Source organism: Vombatus ursinus, unplaced genomic scaffold, assembly GCF_900497805.2.
Source record: "Vombatus ursinus unplaced genomic scaffold, bare-nosed wombat genome assembly UNPS02014779.1, whole genome shotgun sequence".
NCBI lineage: Eukaryota > Metazoa > Chordata > Mammalia > Diprotodontia > Vombatidae > Vombatus > Vombatus ursinus.
The window spans coordinates 51,640,229-51,662,370 of NW_020954557.1; the positions used below are offsets into that span (position 1 = coordinate 51,640,229).

At 36.2% G+C, this 22,142-nt stretch overlaps 1 protein-coding gene across 1 annotated transcript in view; it reads left to right on the forward strand.

Moving 5' to 3' along the window:
• LOC114045739 (sodium channel protein type 1 subunit alpha-like) overlaps positions 1–21,665 on the forward strand; it is a 132,503-nt gene extending 110,838 nt beyond the window's left edge. The window contains 4 exon segments of the mRNA XM_027865914.1: positions 4,552–4,689; positions 9,523–9,627; positions 12,048–12,318; positions 19,072–21,665. Coding sequence (XP_027721715.1) covers positions 4,552–4,689; positions 9,523–9,627; positions 12,048–12,318; positions 19,072–20,237 — 1,680 coding nt within the window. The 3' untranslated portion in view covers positions 20,238–21,665.
• The last annotated feature ends 477 nt before the right edge of the window (positions 21,666–22,142 follow it).

A 22,142-nucleotide genomic window follows, 5' to 3' on the forward strand; every position in this document is an offset into this window, starting at 1 on the left:
AAAGTCGGGGTGGTAAAAACATCTGGGACAGTATGCAGGGATATAGGGACTAGAAGTCATACAGAATATCCTAGTCAATGTTTAAATACAAGAGGGGTTCCCTACTGAATAAAGAGGTTCTACAGATCCTCTTGTTTGAAGAGGACATTTTACTGATTACATCAGTGAAATCTAAGAAAATTCACTCAAGGAGATTGGCTTATCAATCCAAATAGAAAGAATGAAGCAGATAATAAGTACCTTTACTAGGCATTGTGAGACTGTGATATATATTTGGGCAGGTAGCCTACTGAGTTGGTCTGTGACCCAGAACTGAACAAAAGGACATCAGAGTAGATCACATTTGGAATACTCTATGGTTCTTTCAATAATCCCAAACTATCCATTCACTGCCGAAAAGCCTGCCTTTTTACACACAACTATTTTCCCAGGAATTCTATGTGAATATGAATCATGGATCACCACAATCTGGCAATAACCACAATTGTGGGTGACCCAAAGGACAAATGGAAAGATTTGTGGTGGTTATAAGCAGATTGCTATGTGTCCATTTTCCCTCTAAAAGATTATGCTTAATTTTTCTGGGTATGTGATTCTTGGTTGCAATCCAAGAGTATCATATTCCATGTCCTCCAATCCTTTAGTGTAGAAGCTGCTAATCCTGACTGTGGCTTCTTGATGTTTGAATTGTTTCTCCCTGGCTACTCGCAGTATTTTCTCCTTGACCTGATAATTCTGGAATTTGGCTACAATATTCCTTGGCATTTTCATTTTGGAATTTCTTTCAGGAGGTAATTGGTAGATTATTTCAATGACTTTTTTACCCTCTGGTTCTAGGATATCTGGGTTCCTTGATAATTTCTTCAAAGATGGTATCCAGGCTCTGTTTTTGTTCATGGGTTTCAGGTAGTCCAAAAATTCTTAAATCACCTCTCCTGGATCTATATTCCAGGTTAGTTATTTTTCCAATTAGGTATTTTACATTTTATTCTATTTTTTTTTCATTCTTTTGATTTTGTTTGACTGATTCTCGGTGTCTCATAGAGTCATTAGCTTCCACTTGCCCAATTCTAATTTTTAAGGAGTTTTTTTCTTCAGTTAGATTTGTGTTTCTTTTTCCATTTGACCAATTCTACTTTTTAAGGAGTTTCCTTCTATGGATTTTTTTTTCCCATTTTGGCCAATTCTACTTTTTAAGGATTTTTTTCCTTCAGTCAATTTTGGTGCTTTCTTTTCCAAGCTGTTGACTTTTTTTCATGATTCTCTTTCATAACTCTCATTTCTTTAACCAATTTTTCTGCTGCCTCTTTTATTTGATTTTTAAAATCCATTTTGAGCTTTTCCAAAAGGACTTTTTGAGCTTGAGACGAATTCATATTCCTCTTTCAGGCTTCACAAATAGGCATTATGACATTGTTGTCCTCTTCTGAGTTTGTGTTTTGATCTTCCCTGTTGCCATAGTAGCTTTCTATGGTCAGGACTCTTGTTTTTTGTTCATTTTCCAACCTATTTCATGACTTGTAAAGTTGATCTCTGTTTCTGGAGTACAGGGGCACTGTCCCAAGTTTATTGCACTGGAGGCCATGGACTTGGTCACTGGCTTTCTGTGCCAGGGCCTCCAGGGCTGGCAGCTTGCCCAATGCACTGGGGTGGCCTGGCCTAGCTGTTCCTGTTATGCCAGGGATTCCAAGACTGGCAATTTGCCTGTGGCGCTGGTGCTGGAGGCCTCACAACTGGCCTACTGTGCCTCTGGCCTGCTGAGTCAGGACTGTGGGGCCTTCATTGCTGATCTGTTCTGTGACTAAGAGTCTCTCACTGGTTTGCCCAGACCCCACCTGTACTGGGCTGTACTCCCCTTTTACCCAAGTGAGAAAGGCCTTTCCTGCAGTCCTTCTAAGTTATCTTAGGTTGGAAAATTATTTCACTCCATCTTTTCATTGGTTCTGTGACTCTAGAATTCATTTAGAGGCTTGATTTAATGTCATTTCAAGGGAAACTGGGGAGAGCCGAGACAATTTCCTGGCTTTTCTCTACCATCTTGGCTCTGCCTCCCACTGTCTAACTGTTAAAACCCTATGCAATCTGGCCCCATTCCAACCACCTTAAACATTCCTTTCCCTTCCTCACTCCATGATTAAGCCAAACTGTCTTTCTCTCTGTATCTCAACTAGGGCACTCTCTGTATCTTTGCACTGGCTATCGCAGAAGCCTAGATTTCACTTCCTCATTACCTCTACCTCATAAAGCCTTACTCTCATAGTAAGACAGCTCAAGCACCATCTTCATGAAATCTTTCCTGATTCTCTCCCCTAACCACTAAAACGACCTTCCTCAGACCTTCTTGTATTTCACTACTTTGTATTTATTTATATTTATGATCTTCATGCTGTATATATTTTATATGTATCTGTTGTCTTTCGCATTAGAATGTGAGCTGTTTGTGAATAGGACTTGCTTGCACTTTATCTCCAAAACTTAGCACATATGATTAATTTCATTGTGTAAGTATTATTCCCACTGACACCTTTACATACCTATTCAGTACCTCCCTATTGCTTATGGAAGGAAAGAAGGAAACAAGGATCTATTAAGCAATTACTATTTGCCAGTCATTGTACTAAGTACTAGGGATATAAATACAAGCAAAAAGAAAGACTGCCCTCAAAGAGCTAACATCCTAATGAGAGACTGTAGCGGAGGAAGACACAAGCATTTGAACAACCAAGGAGGGAGATAACAAGTTTGAGGGTGGATGGGGGGGCAGAGAAGGAAGAAGAAATCAGAAGGAACAAGGGATAAAAGTACCTGACACTAGTGCAATAGTTTTGAAGTCCAGAAACCAAGAACAGGTCCAGAAGGAGAATGAAAGGCGGCATGGACCCCTCAACAAGATAGAGGCTCCAGGAAGAACTCACCAGTGGGAGAAGAGGATGGGTTTTACAGAGAGATGTTCCAGGTAGAGAAGACTGAAGGGGTATTTGGATGTCCCAGTGTGAGGAGGCTCTGAGCACTGAGGAAAGTTCCAGATAAGACAATGGCAGAGACATGGTTTTGAAGTCTAGAAGCCAGGAGCAGGTCTTAGAGGAGAATGTTATTAAATACAAATTCCTTAGCCTAGCATTTAAGGCCTTCCACATTCAGACTCTAAACTATCTCTCCAAACTCATTTTACATTTCCTGTCCACTTCACATGCATTCTATAGTCTAGCTAAACTGGACGACTTGATCTTTCCTAAACTCCCAAACTAAACCATTTCATACCTCATGCATTTATATGCGCCATTCCTATACCTTGAATGTACTCTTCACTGCTGCCTTTAATTACATTTGTAATTACCGTTTATATCTCTGCTAATATCATCTTACCAACGGAATATAAGCTTTCTGGGGATTAGGACTATTTCATTCTTGTGTTTGTGCTGTACCTAGCACAGTGCCTTGTCCATAGTAGGTCCCTAATAAAGATTTGTTGAATTGTTTGTTGACCTAGATCTCAACCCACTCTGTGCCTTAATAGATAATCTTTGTGAGATACTACTGCCCCCGAAAAAAATAATCCATCACCTGGTGACTACCTTCTATCACTGATTAGCTAGTCTAATCACCCCACATAAATATAGTCCATTCAGGGGCCCATTCTCTAAGCCTTTCTAATTTAGCATGTCAACTGTGCTCTACTAGTATAGTCTTCAAGACTCTACTCTAATTCACAAGGAAATGTGCAAGTAAGACTGTAGTGGAGGAAAACAGCAGTATTAATTTTTCATGAGATAATTTAAGAAATTGAATTTTCATTAATATCTGTTCAAATGTCTAGATGAAGACTAAAATATTTATCACTAGTCTAGATGGCACAATGAATAGAGAGTTGGATGTGGAGTCAGGAAAATTGAGTCCAAAATAGCCTCAGATATCTACCAGCTGTGACTCTGGGCAAGTCACAACTCTCTGCCTTGGTTTCCTCATCTATAAGAAGGGGATAATAATAACACCCACCTCCCAGGATTGTTGTGAACATAAAATGAAATAAAATTATCACACACTTTGCAAACCTTAAAGCACTATATAAATGATAGCTTGTTATTATTATTATTATTATTGTTAGCCTTTTTTGTACATCATGTCAAACATCTCAGCATTTCTAAATACACTTTATACATATTAGGATTAAGGCATAAACTTTTATTAGTTAAAAAAAAAGATCAAAGAAAATTCCTAAAATGTTTAGAGTATTCCAAGACTAATAAGGAGAGCTGTCACAATATTATTGAAACTATGTTTACTGACTGAAAGTAGATATTAGAAAGTGAGAACAAATTGCTTCTTTCTTTGAAATAATCCTACAGAGTCATTTGTTCCCATTGAATCTCACAAGTATTAGAAGATCCTTTGAAAATTTCTTGGGCAACAATGTATTCAAAGATGTTACCCTTTGAATAAATAAGAATAAATAAACAAATAACTAATAAACATGTCCATCTTCATTCTAAAAGGATCAATATTTCCAACATCAAATTATGTCATTAAATTTTTTAAATTCTTGTTTTGTAGGTGGAACTACAACCCAAATATGAAGACAACCTTTACATGTATCTTTACTTTGTTATTTTCATCATCTTTGGGTCATTCTTCACCTTGAATCTATTCATTGGTGTCATCATTGATAATTTCAATCAACAAAAAAAGAAGATAAGTATTCATAACATTGCCTAATGTTTTGGCGGTGTGGGAGTGAGGGTGGGGATGTTGTGTTCTGGGACTTCACTGGGTCAGAGAATGCCTGGTTTGGAAGACACTTCCTCCAATGCACATCAGCAATTCCTATGTAATTTATATTCTCAGTGAATTTCTCAGGTCACCAAGAGGTTAACCTATACAGCTAGTGTGTCAGAGGCTGGACTTGAACCTCGGTCTTCCTTCAGAGGTTATTGACTATCATAGACCCCTTCACCAATCTTGGTGAAGCCTTTGAACCCCTTCCCAGAAGAATGTGTTTAAATGTGTAAAATATATCAGGTTACAAAGAAAACCAATTATTTTGAAATATATTTACAAAAGAATTTTTTTTTTTTTTTTTTTTTTTTTTTTTTTTGTAATTGACAGACTCCAGGTTGAGAACCTTTGTAACTAATCCAAGGTCATCCTTCTGTCCACTATCCCAGTGGTGTCACATTCAAATAGAAATGGATCCATTGATCCACATATTGATGTAGAAAACCATAAATTAACATCATCTATATTGTATTTTTATTTATTTTGCTAAACATATCCCAATTATATTTTAATCTGGTTCCCAATGGAGTTTTGTAAGGATTTTGACACCTCTGTATAATATCATGCTACTTCTTCCTAATCTGCTAAAATAGAAAAATCAATATTAGTAGTTTTGTTCCAAAATAAGAATTATAGAGCTCCAGAATTGGAGGGAACCCCAGTGGTTGCCTAATCCGACCTGTACATTGCAATGATAATGTCCATAATTATAATGATAGTTATCATTTAGATAATACTTTAAGGTTTGCAAAATGCTTTATAGATTTTATCTCATTTTATCCTAACAAGAACCCTGGGTCATTAGTGTTATTATTATCACATTTTACAGATGAGAAAGTTGAGGCTTAGAGAGATTAAGATGACATGGCTAGGGTCACACAGCTAGTCTGAGGCCAGATTTTAACTCGGGGCTTCCAGACCCTAGGCCCAGCACTCTATGCATAATGCTACCTATTTGCCTCATGATGGGGGAAAAAAAGGTAAAAAATCCATTTTGCTACCTATCTGACAAATGGGGATCCAGTCTTTTTTTTAAAAATCTCCAGTGAGAAGTACTATACCACTTCCTGAGGTTACCCATTCCTTTGGGGGGGACTAATTTTCTAGAAATTCATAATTATTAGAAAGCTTTTCCTGAAATCAAACCTGAATTTGTCTCTTTCCAGCTTTTGCCCATTTTTCCAAATTACACCATCAGGGAGCAAACAGAATAAGCCTAATCCCTCTTCCACATGAGAACCCTTATGAGTTTACTACCATAAGCAGTGGTCTAATCCCTGCTTTATCTTCCTCAATTCTCTCAATATGGCTTTAAACACACACACACCCCTTTTTTGGTGTTCTTAGCTTCCCATGCAAGCTTCAGTTCATTTAGAGCTCTAGCAACATGGACATTATTCTTACAATATCAGTCCACACTTTTATATTTGTTTTGTTACCTACACTTTTATATCTACATTGATCGGTAAATATCTTCATACTAGTCCTATTTTCATTGTTTCTCAGAATTGTTTCTCTTTGAATTTTTAAAATTTTCATTCTTGAGAGTTTCCTATACATCCTGAGCTAACCTCCTCTGCAAATTTTAGTGCCTCTTCTTACCTGTCTTTCTCACCTATCCTTCCTTTGAACTCTTTGAAATATGTTCTTACCAAACCTAGCATTCATATCAGACTATGCCAGATTCCCTTCTCTTTCTCTATTGGATTCTCTAAGATGGAGAACTCTTCAGTTCTTACTGATTCAGTCATCATCTGTATATCCTCTATATCAAAAATTACTGGAATGTACTGCCTCCACATCAGTGCTCTCCCTCCCCAACTACTTTGTATTTATTCTTTTTAATATGCATGTGTCCACCATTATCATGTAACTTCCTTGAAAACAACTGTTTCATTACTAGGGCCTACAACAGCACCTTGAACATAGTTGTGACTTAATGACTATTGATTTATAGATTCCTAAATCTACACAAGCAGCCATCATCTCCCTCATAAGCTCCAGTTTTGTATCACTAACTAAGTGCCTGGTATCTATCCCTAGATGTCTCATAGGCATCTCAAATTCAACATGTCCAAAATGGAACTAATTATCTTCTTCCCCCAAATCCACTCTTCTTAATTTCCCCGTTTCTGTTGAGGTATCACCACTTTCCAGTAACTGGGATTCACAACCTCAGAGTCATTAACCAGTTGTTAGCATTACCTACCCTAATGCAAAATTACTTTGCATTTGCTTCGTTAGGACCCAGCATATGATTTCATTGGTGCGTAGAACTGGCATGGAAGACACTTCCTTTACTAATGTGGATCGGTAACTGCTCTACAACTTAAAGCTTTAGAAAATTTTCAAAGGAACTAAGAGATTAAGTGCATTAGCTCGGGTTACACATCAGTAAATCTCAATGGTGGTACTTTAACCCAGGTTTTTCTGACTCTAAAGAACAGTTCCCTATTCACTACATCAAGCTAATCACTTCACATATATTTAGTATTTTATATTGTTGTTCACATTGTCTCCTCCAAGTAAATGAGAAGGTCCTTGAGGACATGTACTGTTTCATTTTTGTTGAATTGAATTCCTTCCATTATTTCTGCCCCAGCAACCAGCTCCTCCATATGAGTAAGAACCATATCCAGAAGATAATTTCCCTTTCACCTTTTGAAAGATAACATCATTAAAGCAAATCAACAACTTATTAGTGCTCTGTTTTTGGCAGACAGAGTAAGTTTCAGGAGATAGATAGCTGATAGCTAACTGAAACTTTCACTACTAATGGATGATACATCTGTGCCAGGTTTGTAACTTCTTTCCTCACGATTTCATATTGGTGCCACGGCAGAAAGTAGAAGAGCCGTTTTTACATCCTTAAAATTCCCAAGAGTGTGTTCTCTGTCTCCTTCCTCAAAATCTTTTAGACCTAAGGTGTCCAACACATGACCTGCATATAGCCTACAACCCTCCTGAGTGTGGCCCAAATTAGATTAAGACATGATTTGGAATTTTTTTAAAATAAATTAAAAATACAATGAAAGATAGAAAAATATATAATTTAAAATTAGATCAATATCTGAATACCTGAATTAGATCAATACCTGAAAAAATATATAATTTAAAATTAGATCAATATCTGAATACCTGAATTAGATCAATACCTGAAGAAATTCTTCTGTATGGATTAGTGGTCTCTGTTTCTATTTCAGTTTGATACCACTGCTCTAGGCCATGCGCCTTTATGGAATTTTGATTCTATATTCAAAAGGTTAGAAGTTAACACATTCTTGCATATTGCCTATGTTTTGTGCATTTGTGTAGAAAAATGTGAGGCCATGGGTTTTATTACTCATTTCTTTTTTTAGCTTTTGTCTCCTATGCGCTTCTGGGTATCTCCAAAGCTTTTCTTCCTACATTGTAGCTATTCTCTGTGGAGTTTAGCTTAATAGAAGTGTTTGGGGGTTTCTTCTTCCCCCTCCTTTTTCTGTTTAAAATCCTTTAAATTAGATTTGCAAAATGTCACATAAATACACTCATATGTTAACGTACTCCACCCTTGTCTTGATGAAGATCATTTCTGTAGTTTAAGCTGTAATCCAGAAATAGAAATCCCATCTTCAGATGCCATCTTCTTGGCCATTCACTTTCCATATCTGATTTTCTCTTTTGCATCCCTTGCATTCAGTGGAAAACAGTGATGAAGACAGCATCTCTTCCCCATAGTCTTTAGCTTCCTGCCCAATCGATCAATAAACAATTCTTAAGTACCTACTATGTAAAACTTTGCCATCTTTGTCAGGACTTTCTAATTTCCTTTTGGCAATGTCATCTGTATCTCACTTAGAGCTGGGAGTCATCAGGCATGGCAAGTCTTAGGAAGATCTCTATCAAGTCTTGGATACTTGCCCCAGTAGACAGCAGATGTCCCTGTTGTTACCAGGTCGACAAATAACCACCTTTGTTGCCCTCTACACAAAGTCACTAACCGTTACAACTCTTCTGGTTGATCTCTTAGCTTATAGTGCTGGTGGATCTATTATATCTTTGCCCTGAGAACAAATATCTGCTCCCTCTTAGCATTCAGCTCCCTTATCTTCAATAAGAGCCTCAAATTTATTTGGGAATTGTTGCTAGCACCAGATGTTTAATGTTGTTTTCCCTCCCTCTTCTGTGTGACATTATTCCATTCTTCCATCTCCTGCCAAAGTTCAAGATTCACCTTTGTGTCTTCAGATGCTTTAACTTCTTTATTTTCACATTGAACTCCTACTTTTTAAAAAATAAACTCTTCCTTGTTCCTGATAACTTGGTGCATGGAAAGGCATTTCTCAGGCCCTCTATCTTGTCTTCTAGGTACCAGAACAGCCTGTAGTTTGAGCTTACATAGCAATACTGTGAATCTGGAACCAAATGGTAAAAAGGGCATAAAAATGTAGCTTATTTTATCTAAAGTAATAGAATTATTCTCTTGAGTTCTTGGGTATATTTGTGGGAGAAACAAAAAAGTTACTAGATCATTGTCTTATCCCAGGAAATTGCTTTTTTTAAAGACTGTACAAAACCAGTCTAACATGCTAGTCAGGGGAAATATTAATACGTGAAACTTTTCAATCTCAAGATAAAACCTACATCTACTTTTAAAGCTTCTACTTCTGTTTCCTTTTTCATAGTTTTCCTACTGTAAATCTTTAAGTCTGAGGGATTAAATTTTGAATAGAGAGACAATATTAACCAGTTTTTATTTCATTTCTATACTTTGGAGGCCAAGACATCTTCATGACAGAGGAACAGAAGAAATACTACAATGCAATGAAAAAACTGGGGTCCAAGAAACCACAAAAGCCAATACCACGGCCAGGGGTAAACCATGCTATTACTTTTATGCAAATAGAAATAAATTTTAAAAATTGTTCTTTCATAAGATTGTAAATGCAAGGATTACTTAAACTTGAATATTTCAAGAAGACATGATTTCACTGGTATGGCCACTCTGTTCCATCAATTCAGACAACAAACCCTCTAGGCCTCGATGCACTGTCATCAGATAGTAACTGGCTGAAAAATGCATTACCTGCAGCCAAAATGGTGCTGAAACTCTGAATTTAGTTTGGCTGGTGCTATGGAAACAGACCTCCAGTTGTCCTTCTCTGCCCTTTTGAGCTTGTTAGGTCTTGACAAAGCTTGAATTCTCTTGGCATACTCCTTGAGACCCCAATCTCATCTCCGTGGCACAGAAAGGCATCTGAATAGAGCTTGGGTAGAAAGTTATCATCAGACAATTCCAACATCAAATAGTTTCCCAAAATCAATGATAATTACTGGAAGCTTGCTGTGTGGTAAAAATTACTCAGTACTTTAAGAGAATATAAAAGAAACAGAAAAAAAGAAACAGTCCTCCTCTCAAGGAGTTTATACTCTAGCTAGTCAGATTAAAAAACCATTCTAATTGTTATGTTAGGCACAAAGGTGCTGCTGCTGCTCAGTAATCATTACTGACAATTCACACTTATATATCTCATCATGCATGCTGTGACAATCAATTGAGTAAAACATTTCTAATAATAGCTAACATTTATATAGTTCTTTAAGGTTTACAAGAAATACTTCACATTATATAATCTTGCTTGATCTTCACAGCAACTTTGTGAGGTATGTGCTATTATTATCCCCATTTTACAGATGAAGAAACTGAGGCTCAGGAAGGTGCCTTGCCCAGGATCACACAAGTTGAGAGAAGGGATTTGAATCTACACCTTCCTGCACAATAGCCATTGTGCCACCAAGCTTCCTTAATACAATATCTGCCTAACATTTTTAAGTCACTGATCACAACACTGCAAGATAATTAATGTAAACATTATTCCCATTTTACAAATTAGCCTGAGGTTAAGGGAGATTAAGTGACTTGCTCAGGGTTAAGCCATGAAGCAGAACCAAGATTTAAACCTAGGTGTTTTGACTCTAAGTAAGGTGTTCTTTCCTTTGTGCTTCTTACATAGAAATTAAGAGTGATTATTTAGAAGACTTTAGAAATGAATAGTAAGGCAATGTAGAATGCCCCAAAGGGCATTAGACTTGACATCAGAACGCTAGGTTTCAAGGCCTGGTTCTTTCACTTACTGTATTACTTTCTCCAGGTCACATAATCATTTTGTCTAGTTTCCTTGTTCGTAAAATTCGGATGATCATACTTGCACTGTGTTCCCTATAGTAACATGAGTGCTATTGGTGGTGGATAAATATCCAGCAACCACAGCCAAGAATTCACATTCATGTGACGCACTGCATATGTTATGACACAGTGCCTAACCCATAGCAAATATTTAATAAATCAATGTAGGACTGCTATGATGTGAACATTTTGTAGACTATATTTCTTTTTCCAAATTTTCCTATTTCCTGCTGCTGTGGGTACTTCCTCTATTAACACAAATAACAACCCTCTGAACCTTAATAGATAATGCTCAAGAGTTGTTTTGTTAAGTCTCTCTGAACTTAGGCAAGGGATACAGTGTATCACCAGGCTCAGACTGGAAGCCTTTTCAGCTTGAAAGGATGTGCCAAAGCTTGCACTAAAGTTATCCCTTTGAAAATCCGAGATCATTCCTATAACTAACTTCTCACAGTGAGGACTTCAGTAGAGGGCAGACAAACAAAACATGACTTAAATGTGAGCTTTTTTTAGTTTCTGCTATTGATAGATAAATAATAACTCCTATTTCTATGAAGAACTAGGTAAGCTACTCTCTGGGAATAAACTTGCCACCTGTAAAAAGTAAAAATGTGTCTAACACATCAGGGAAGCCAAGTACCTTGAAAATTGGTAATCTAGAAAATCATTCACCTTGTGTTAGAAAGAGGGGAATTCCTTAAAAATAAACTTAGGTTATTCCAAATGATAATAACAGAGGCAACATGGTATCATGGAAGGGTGCTTGGTTTGGACTCAAAAGACTTGGTTACAAAAGGCCTGGGTCCTAACACATCATAATTGGAAGCTTATTTTCTGATAAGTAATTTGATATGCAATATGTAATACCTGTAGCACCCAATTGTTGTGAAGAAAGCACTGTATCAATCTTCCAGTGCTACATAAATGTCAGCTATTATTATTATCATTATTTTTTTTAAGAACCGGGAATAGAATGCAGCTCTCCAAGAGCTGACAAAACACTCTACTACATAATTTTGCTTCCATGATTCCATGCTTCTTGGAGTCAGTTGTAAAAAATAGTGCTGCAGTGCTAGGCATGATTACTAAAGTGATTTCTCCTCTTCAGAACAAATTCCAGGGAATGGTCTTTGACTTTGTGACCAGACAAGTCTTTGATATCAGCATCATGATTCTCATCTGCCTCAACATGGTCACCATGATGGTGGAGACTGATGACCAGAGTGATGATATGACTAGCATTCTATCCCGGATTAACCTGGTGTTCATTGTCCTCTTCACTGGAGAATGTGTACTGAAGATGATCTCCCTCCGCCATTACTACTTCACCATAGGATGGAACATTTTTGATTTTGTGGTGGTCATTCTCTCCATTGTGGGTAAGAAGGAGTTGGTTTCATCTTATTTTAGCCTTTCATAAAAATGAAAGGCTTAATTATCGAGTGTAGAGTGACTGACAATAGATGATGATAAGAATTCATCTTTAATTCATATTTAGCCTTGAACACTACAAGGTGTCCTCTGAGAAGACTTGAGAGTTTTATATTCTCCTCATATCTAAAATATATTTTTCCTAGAAAAAAACAAGGTATTTACATAATGTATTAGTGCTTTTTTGTTCATTTTAAAGGTTTTACATGCATTTTATTTCCATTTTTAAAAGATTAAGGGTTTAGTCAAACACATATTTACAAAATTCAGTTTTGTCCATTTAAACATATATTTTTCTTGTCATCCTGGGTTTAACTGTCTACCTCACAGAGTTCTCTGCTTCTGGGAAATATTTTCCCTTAGAAATTCTGTCAAAAGGGTCTGGCCTTGACAACTGTTCACAAAGTATTCAGTTCAGTTCATTGAAACTCACAGATATGCATCCCCAAGTCAACAACCTACTATCCCTAACTGGGGTTTCAGTTGATAACAATATCTAGAATGGGTGTTTTTTTCTAGGGCAGTTTTATAGAAATGTTCCTCCCAGTAGATTCATTTCCCAGGTTCCAAGTCACTTGCAGAGATTCCCAGAGGTAATGCTGCTTAAACCTGCTAGTGATGATACTAAGTATAATTTCATAGGGCCTGACAAAACCTACTGAAACTGGCCTTTCAGTAATTATTTTATGTGATTAAAGCCAGTTCAAACCTTATGGAGTTAACATTATAAATGACAGCACTATAGGAAGAACATCAAATTAGGCTGCCTATAACTTATCTGAAAGTTCAGGGAATTTCAGTCATCACATACCATTTGTTTTTTCTATGTGTACCTGAACCCTGTACATGATATGGATAATGCTATCCATAAGCCAAAGAATTAGACTTTGTTAAAATAAGTTTTGCTATCTCTTGATATTATCAGGAAGAGAAAAAGATCTCAAACAGAAAAAAGATCAACAGATTTTTTGAAAAGCCCAGAAAATAAGATACAGACCTTTTTTTAATCATTTGAAGTTTTAGTAAGAAAAAAATTAGCTATGATGTTAAAAATTGATTCTTTATAATTAGTAACTCCCTAGTGTTGTCCAAATTTGAAAACTGGCCTGTTAACCAAACAATTAGAACACACTGCAGACTTTATTTTTTTTAATTACAAGCACTTAAATATCTTTCTTGTTCTGAAGTACTGTGAACAACCAGTCAATTTAATGTATGAGCTTCAACAAATTAAGTCAAACCTTTTTCCTAAAGTTTAGTGCTTTAAGGTTTTGTGACTATAAAAATTCATCATGTGGGACTCTCTACTTGTGGTCATCCTGAGGACCACAAGTATTTTCTTCTCTTTTCCCTATGTATGCACTTCTAGGTATAGGAGTTTTAAAAGTTTCTTGACAATTAAAAATAATTTATATGTGAAAGCTTCTATCCAACTTGGGACTTTATCAACAATTACTAAAACATATCCAAAAGCCTATCATTAAAACATATCTAAAGCCTTTTAGAAAAATTTTTTTCAAAACTTATTTCTAAAACATCTGTGTGGATAGGCATCTGTGAATATTCATATGTACATGAAAGAAATCCAGTAGTTCCCTAGTACCTTCAGGGTAGAATTTTAAAATATGTAATTTAAGAGTACTTAACCTTTTCCATTGTTTTTCACTGGCACAACAGCAGAAAATTTAAGGATATTAATACAACTATAGCTATCTCAGGAAGTTTTAGGCATATTCCTTTAACCAAAGAAACATGTGGGAGCCAATCATATATATCCTAGTTATCAAGTGGAAACACTCTAATGTTGTTACCTTCACCAAAGTAAACTTCACTACCACATTAAAGAACAAAATAAAACTTTTCTATCTTTATCACATCACATCTTTATCCTATCCCCCTTTGAGGATGTGTGTGTGTGTGTGTGTGTGGAGAGAGAGAAAGAGAGAGAGAGAAAAAGAAAGAGAGAGAGATGTATATAATCCTATCCCTCTTTGAGGGTATATATTATCTTCATATCATCCAAAAAGATGTGATACTATGCAATCTTAGACACAAATAACTATTAAATATTGAGCAAATCTAAGAATGGATTTTCCCTAGTCACGCAGATGAGGAAGTTAAGACAAGAAATGAGCACAAAGATAAAATGGTAAAATCAAAACAACAGGATCTTTTGTACTTGTACCCTATTATAGCAGTTCAGAGACGCTTACTGATTATAATGAAAAGATCCATTATAAAACATTTGTAGTTCTCTTGCCATTGCCAGAGAAAGTTGTTAAAAAAAACGAGGAAGGATAATATTGCAAAAAAAAAAAATCAGGACTATTTCCTTAGGCTTAAGGATAGCCACAGACTAACCTATCATCAGTCTATACAAGGAGAAAAAAAAATCCCAAAACTGTTTGATTTCAAGTAAAAGACATAGATACCTTTGGAACAGCCAATTATTCAACATAGTTCCACATTTTCAATAAGGTATCCCAGTCAGGCTCAGAATTAACCAGATGGGAAACATTCGTGTTCAGAAGGAAACAGCATGGTGGGGGAAACTGAGTCAATAGGCTCCTACCATTACCCATGTAAAGCCATCTCCTTGACCTTCCCAGTCATTAGCATTCACCAACAGCACTCTCCAGAAAAAACTTTTCTGAGCCTTTCCCTTGAATGGTGGAGTACTGGCATAGCAAAAATAGTTATACCTAAATTTAAAATTTAGAGCAAACCAAATTACAGTTTCATCCCACATAGCAAGTTCTACTACATACAGTTTTTTTTTTATCAAGCAATAATAGTTGGATAAAAATTAATACACTAGAGTGTTAGGGTGAATGTCTCACGGTCTCATGAGAGCTCTGTTGAGGGAACTTTCCCATGGGAGTTCTAGCTTCTATCAGTAGAAGCTGAGGGTCACAACATAGTTGCGTGGCAAAAATAAGGAAGTCTCCCAGGACCTCTCCTTTGCTGACATGCAGCTCCCACAGTTGTTTTGGCTCTCCTCTCAATGGGAGATGAGTCCTGACACGAGCTCCAGCAGACCTGATGATTGGCTATCACAGGGGGATCACGCTTTGAACATGCATCACTAGGGCCATAAAAGACAGCTAACTGCACTCAATAAACGGAGCTTCTGCCACCTTGCTGTCTCCCGCCTCATCCATGCATCTCTGGGTTACAGAGCATTGAACTGGTCTCATGCTCATCACTGCAGTGGCCACGTCACTAGAGGGCAGCTAGGTGGTGCAGTGGATAGAGCACTGGCCCTGGATTCAGGAGGACCTGAGTTCAAATCCTACCTCAGGCATGTAACACTAGCTGTGTGACCCTGGGCAAGTCACTTAACCCCATTTCCTAACCAAAAAATAATAATAATAATAATAATAATAATATACTAAAAACATTCATAGAAAATACTTGTTGGGTGCATACAAGGTCTTTCAAAAAGCACTCATTCCTCATTTTACTTTTCTAGTTTAAATATATCCTGACATAAAAATCAATTAAGAAGAAATTTTAAAATGTTCCCATTTTGGAGATTTATACATAAAGTGAATACATAATTATTCACTAATAACCCAGAACAAAATACTGGTCACTGTTAGCTTGGAAGTACCAAGGTATTCAGGTAAAACTAAGTTGGCTCAAAGTTGTGATTTTAATACATACTATTCTAGATGTAATTCCACAATTTTCAGGGTCAGTGACCAGACAATTTATCACATAATAAATAAATTATTCTCTACTTTATGATATGTGGGTTGGGAGAAGAGCTTAATATTTCCATAAGATAATGATTCAAGTCACTTATAGTCTCAGCCCTTATTTCCATACCTTTTACACAGAGCTGATAAGAAAAATTTAGTGGGTTTAGCAAAGACATCTCACAGACAATGGGATTTCCAAGTATACCAGAAGATTCCCATCAAAATAGTATAGATCCTCTTTAACTAGAAGGGCACTCAGCCATCCAGATTAAAAAAAAATCAACAGTTCTTCCCAAGTAAATAAACCAGAGCAGTCCCCTTTATACATTCAGGACTATCTTTAACTATTACAGTATAATCACAGCATTCAGATTAAATAAATTATCTAGAATAAACTATTATACTCTAGGTATCATTATCTCAAATTAATAATATTTCTTATATAATGGTTTCCCAAAATTGCAATGGAAGAAATTAAGCATAGTAACACAATACCAGAAATTTAAAACAGACCTACAACAAACTTATTGCCAAGAAAATGACATTAATTATAGCTGAACACGTTTCTGAATTATCTGAAAAAAAATTCATTGGTCTATCAAGTTAGGCATTCTATACCAGGTATTCAGAAATCAATATACAATAATTATAGTTGTACTTATGGTTACAAAAGTGGCTCTTATTCTTGTAGTCTATAAACATTTTACCTTAATGCCAAATTTCAAATGTATTTTCCATCGAGATCTATTTTACTGTAGAGGATCAAATCTCACAGTCCTTCTAAGAGGAAAAAAAAAAAAACACCTCTCACTTTAAATGAGATTGCATTACAATATTGTTTCTAGGGTCCCTTGCTGGAAACTAGCACGAGATACAGACAGACAGGTAAACCTCAGTTATTCACCCAAGAGTTTGACACACCCCATCAATAGATGATGGATGTGTGTGTATCAGTTTCAGAGATGATATGCCTGTATTTCCTCTGGAGCTGTGTGAGCTAGAGAGAACAATAGCTTCTTATAAAGCAAACATTCACTTAGAGTCAGACGCTGAGTTGGAGAAGACAGATATTAAACCAAAAGAAGTGCTTAAATTGTTATAAAGGAAAGAATGTGTCTTAGCCTAGCTCCTTATTCTAGATCAAAGGAAAAAGAGTCTTCTTTATCAAACAGTATTTGTCAAGAGTCTACAATATGCTTTATCAGATAAGACAAAGAGAACAGGATGACTTTCCTGGAACTATTTTAAGTCTTTCTATTGGTCCTTCAAAGAAAAGAATATAGAAGGTTATACTGAAATAATTCCATGCTGCAAATTCATTTTGAAATTTTTCACTTGCAAAATGTTATGATTGAACAGAATTCTGTTAATTTTAAACTGTGCTATGATTCTAACCCATTTTCCTATATCAAGAAAAAATCTAAATAGCTAAAATGAAACTCAGAAATCATGAAAAGGCTCAAAATTAATCATAACCAGCGTGACTGCAAATAATGTTCACAAATGTATAGGCATAGAAATCTCCTGACTCCCCTCTGATCACAATGAGATTGAAAACTTCCTGAAACTTTCCCTTTCTGCCTCTGGACTCTGATTAAAGTCCTATCAACTTCTTTAACATTCTACTAACCCTCACTACTTTCTCAATCCCTCAGTCTATATATTTCCCAATCATAGCTTAAACCTAGCCTAGTCTCCTTTCTGCCACTGAATCTCTCCTTTGAAAATTAGCACTATATCAATTCAACTGAAAGTTTCAACACTTTTCCTTGACTTAAATTGGAGCTCCTGTGACTTTGAAGACCTTAGAACATATTTCAAATATTCTTCCTTCTCTCTCAAGCCAAATCCTGACTTTTTTTGAGGCTCAGCCTATAAAGATGCTTATCTACTCTGAATTCCTAAAGAACTTGTTCATATAGTTCAACAGTTCTCAAATTATAGTCTCAGGACTCTCTGAAAATTATTTGGGACTTCCCAAAAAGCTTTTCTTTATGAGTGTTATATCTATATTTACCATATTAGAAATTAAAAGTTCTTAATCTTATTATGAAAATAGTTTTAACCTTACAGATCCCTTGAAAGAATCTTGGGGGCTCCTTGTGGTCCCAGACCACATTTTGAGAACCAGTAATAGTCTATAGTACTATAGTATATTTCATGTAGAGCCTTCACATAAAATCATTGTGTATTTTTAAACATACTTTAAATGTTTAGGCTTTCATTAACTAAGGCAGTAGGGATGATGGAAACAACCTAAAAATTACAATTAAAGACAAATTGAACTTTTTTCTTACAACTGATGTAGCTTGTGATTCTGCTGGTCAGACAATACAGTCGACCTCTTCATCTGTAAAAATCATTTTTCCTTTGTCTAAGGATGAGACATAAGACAGAATCATAAGCACGTGTAGAGTATGTTTATCATAAAGTATAATAACCAACAAGTTGTTATTAAACTTTTGAAGTGCACAAGGAAATTCTGCTAATTGCATTAAATTGTTTTCTAGTTGTTTCACACACATACATCTTTTATCTATTATTGTATGGTAAGTTCCTTGAGAGTTGAGAACAGGACTACTACTTTTGTTGGCTCTTCCCTTGGCACATAGTAGGTGCTTAATAAATGCCTGTTTTCTTCCTTCCTATGGATTATGCCTACAATGGGCATATAATCAATAAAATGAGGGGATTGAACTTGGCAACTTCTAAAATTCCTCCTATCTCTGATTCAATTCAATTTAATAAATAAATATTTATGAATGCCTTCTATGTGCAAAGCACTGTTAAATGTTCTAAAATTCTGAGTCAGTCAAACTAATAAATGCTAAATAAATGAATGATTGTTAAAATGTATTCACTTATTAAAATTAAACTGAATTTGAAGTTGAATGAATTTTGGTAACCAGATCAATTGGTTAATAATTTTGTATCTTTCAAAGATAAAAAAAGAATTCTTATATTAATATTTTTCCTTCACTTTTAATTTTTTAACAGGGATGTTTCTAGCAGAGCTGATAGAAAAATATTTCGTGTCCCCTACCCTCTTCCGTGTAATCCGTCTTGCCAGGATTGGACGAATCCTTCGTCTTATCAAAGGAGCAAAGGGAATCCGAACACTCCTCTTTGCTTTAATGATGTCCCTCCCTGCTCTGTTTAACATCGGGCTCCTGCTCTTCCTGGTCATGTTTATCTATGCTATCTTTGGAATGTCCAACTTTGCCTATGTCAAGAGGGAAGTTGGAATCGATGACATGTTCAACTTTGAGACCTTTGGCAACAGCATGATCTGCCTCTTCCAAATTACCACATCTGCCGGTTGGGATGGTTTGCTTGCACCCATTCTTAACAGTGGACCACCAGACTGTGACCCTCAAAAAGTTCACCCTGGAAGCTCAGTCAAAGGAGATTGCGGCAACCCCTCAGTTGGGATTTTCTTTTTTGTCAGTTACATCATCATCTCATTCCTGGTGGTTGTAAACATGTACATCGCTGTTATCCTAGAAAATTTCAGTGTTGCTACTGAAGAAAGTGCTGAGCCACTAAGTGAGGATGACTTTGAGATGTTCTATGAGGTGTGGGAGAAGTTTGATCCTGACGCCACTCAATTCATGGAATTTGAAAAACTTTCTCAGTTTGCAGCTGCACTGGATCCACCTCTCAATTTGCCACAACCAAACAAAATTCAACTTATTGCCATGGATTTGCCCATGGTAAGCGGAGACCGAATTCACTGCCTTGACATCCTGTTTGCTTTTACAAAACGTGTTTTGGGAGAGAGTGGAGAGATGGATGCTCTCCGAATACAGATGGAAGAGAGGTTCATGGCATCTAATCCTTCCAAAGCTTCCTATGAGCCAATTACCACGACACTGAAAAGAAAACAAGAGGAAGTGTCTGCTGTTATCATTCAACGGGCTTACAGACGTCATCTTTTAAAGCGAACGGTAAAACAAGCCTCATTTACTTATAACAAAAATAAACTCAAAGGTGGGGCAAACCTTCTGGTGAAAGACGACATTCTTATTGAAAACTCTATCACAGAAAAAACAGATCTGACCATGTCCACGGCGGCTTGCCCACCTTCCTATGACCGAGTAACAAAGCCAATCCTGGAGAAACATGAGAGAGAAGACAAAGATGATAAGGCCAAGGGAAAGTAAACAAAATCAAATAAAAATGATTGTGTGACAAATTGTTTACAGTCTAGGAAGGTGATGTATTTTTGTCAACAGGACTCCATTCGGAGGTCGATGCCAAACTGACTGTTTTTACAAAAAATACACTCTAAGGTCAGTGCCTATAATAAGACAGTGACCCCTCTGTGACTGAATAAAGGGGAGACCACCTTGACAAGAGGTTACTGTTCTCACTACCAGCTGACACTGCTGAAGAGAAGAGACAAATGGCTACTCAGACTGTAGGGACCAGTTTAAAAAGGGGTGCAAACCTAAAATTTTGGGTGGGGGTAACATAAAATACTTTAGTATAGTAATTGTATCCACTGTTTGCATCTCAACTGCCACATTTGTCATATTTTTACAAAATCTGTTAGTGGATTCATCTTTTTTTTAATTCATATGTTGTTTATTATATGTGACTGTTATATGTGACTATTTTTGTAAATGGGATTTATGTTGGGAAAAGGGGTTAAGAACTACTTTTCAGGTATGACCTCTGAGGGTTCTACCCTATGGATCCTCCAATATACACAAAGAAATGGTTTGCATGAAGGCATGCTGCACTTAGAGATCTTGCATGAGAAAAAAGTTATAAGGAAATCAATGGATTTTTCAATTACTTCAGTGTTTCTGGGAGGGGAGTTGGGTAATAAATTGGAGGTGCTTATCTGATTGTGTTTGATCAAAGCCAGATAAGTCTTTTTATACCCAGAAAGCCTCCCCCATCCCCACCCAAGAACATAATAAGTGGATTGTTTTTAGGCAGGCCATTATATCTCAGTAGGTGCAAACTTCATACAAATGTCTGGAGTCACAAATGTTATGTTTTTCTTTATTGTGTAAAACAGAACACTGAATAACCTAATGAGGCTGCCCCTGGAAAATAGAATTGACCAAAAGAACCTTTATAAAGTTCTGCTTAATCCTGTACTTTGTTTAGCCATCTTCAGCTCTCAACAAGGTTGACATGTCCGTGTTAACAAAATGCCCTGTGTTATGTAAATAGACATTTTACTCTGTGGTGCATGTTTGAGCAAACAAATAATGACCAGAGCACAGTATTTATTGCATCAAATATGTACCACAAGAAGTGTAGAGTGCAAGCTTTCAACAGGTAATATAATGTATTCTGTACCATTAGGGATAGTTTGGATGCTATCAATGCATGTTTATATTGCCTATGCTGCTGTATCCAGCTTTTTCCACTGTTGAGAATCTCCTATATGAGAAACCATCTATCAGTGGTAAAGTCATGGAACTTGTCCAACAGAGCTCATTCCTTTAAATCATTAAGCAATAGTTTGCAGCACTTTAAGAGCTTTGGGGTTTGTATTTTTAAATTTTAAGTAAATAACTTACGGTGTATAGACAGACTGTACAGACATGAAACAAACTGCTTAACCTGTTAAAAATGTGTTTAGAATTTTATAATCAAATATAAATACTGTAAAAAACATTTTATTTTATTTTTCAGCATTATGTACATAAAACAAGAAATGAAAATTAACTTCAGGTTGATGTCATAGTCACTTTTCTTACTTTCTGTCCATAGCACTTTCTCATGGAAGAAATTTGCTAAGTGGGAAATGAAAAAACAAGGGTGGTTGTAGATTTCTGCTTTTTCAAATTATATTTGTCAATGTTAAATGATTTAAATTTAAAAAGAAAACAATGGGTTCACAAGTTGCTTCCACGTTATACTTTGAGATTAGAAAAAGGTGTGCATTTTTGTTGATAATTTCTGGAACTGCCTGCATCGACAATTTAAGGTGGTCATTCCCTTTGGTTCTAATCTTTAACCTTCCATTCTTTCTATTCCTTTGGAGTCATGCAGCACTAGAACTGTCTGAAACATAATATGGGTTCCACCATATTTTCTTTTTCACA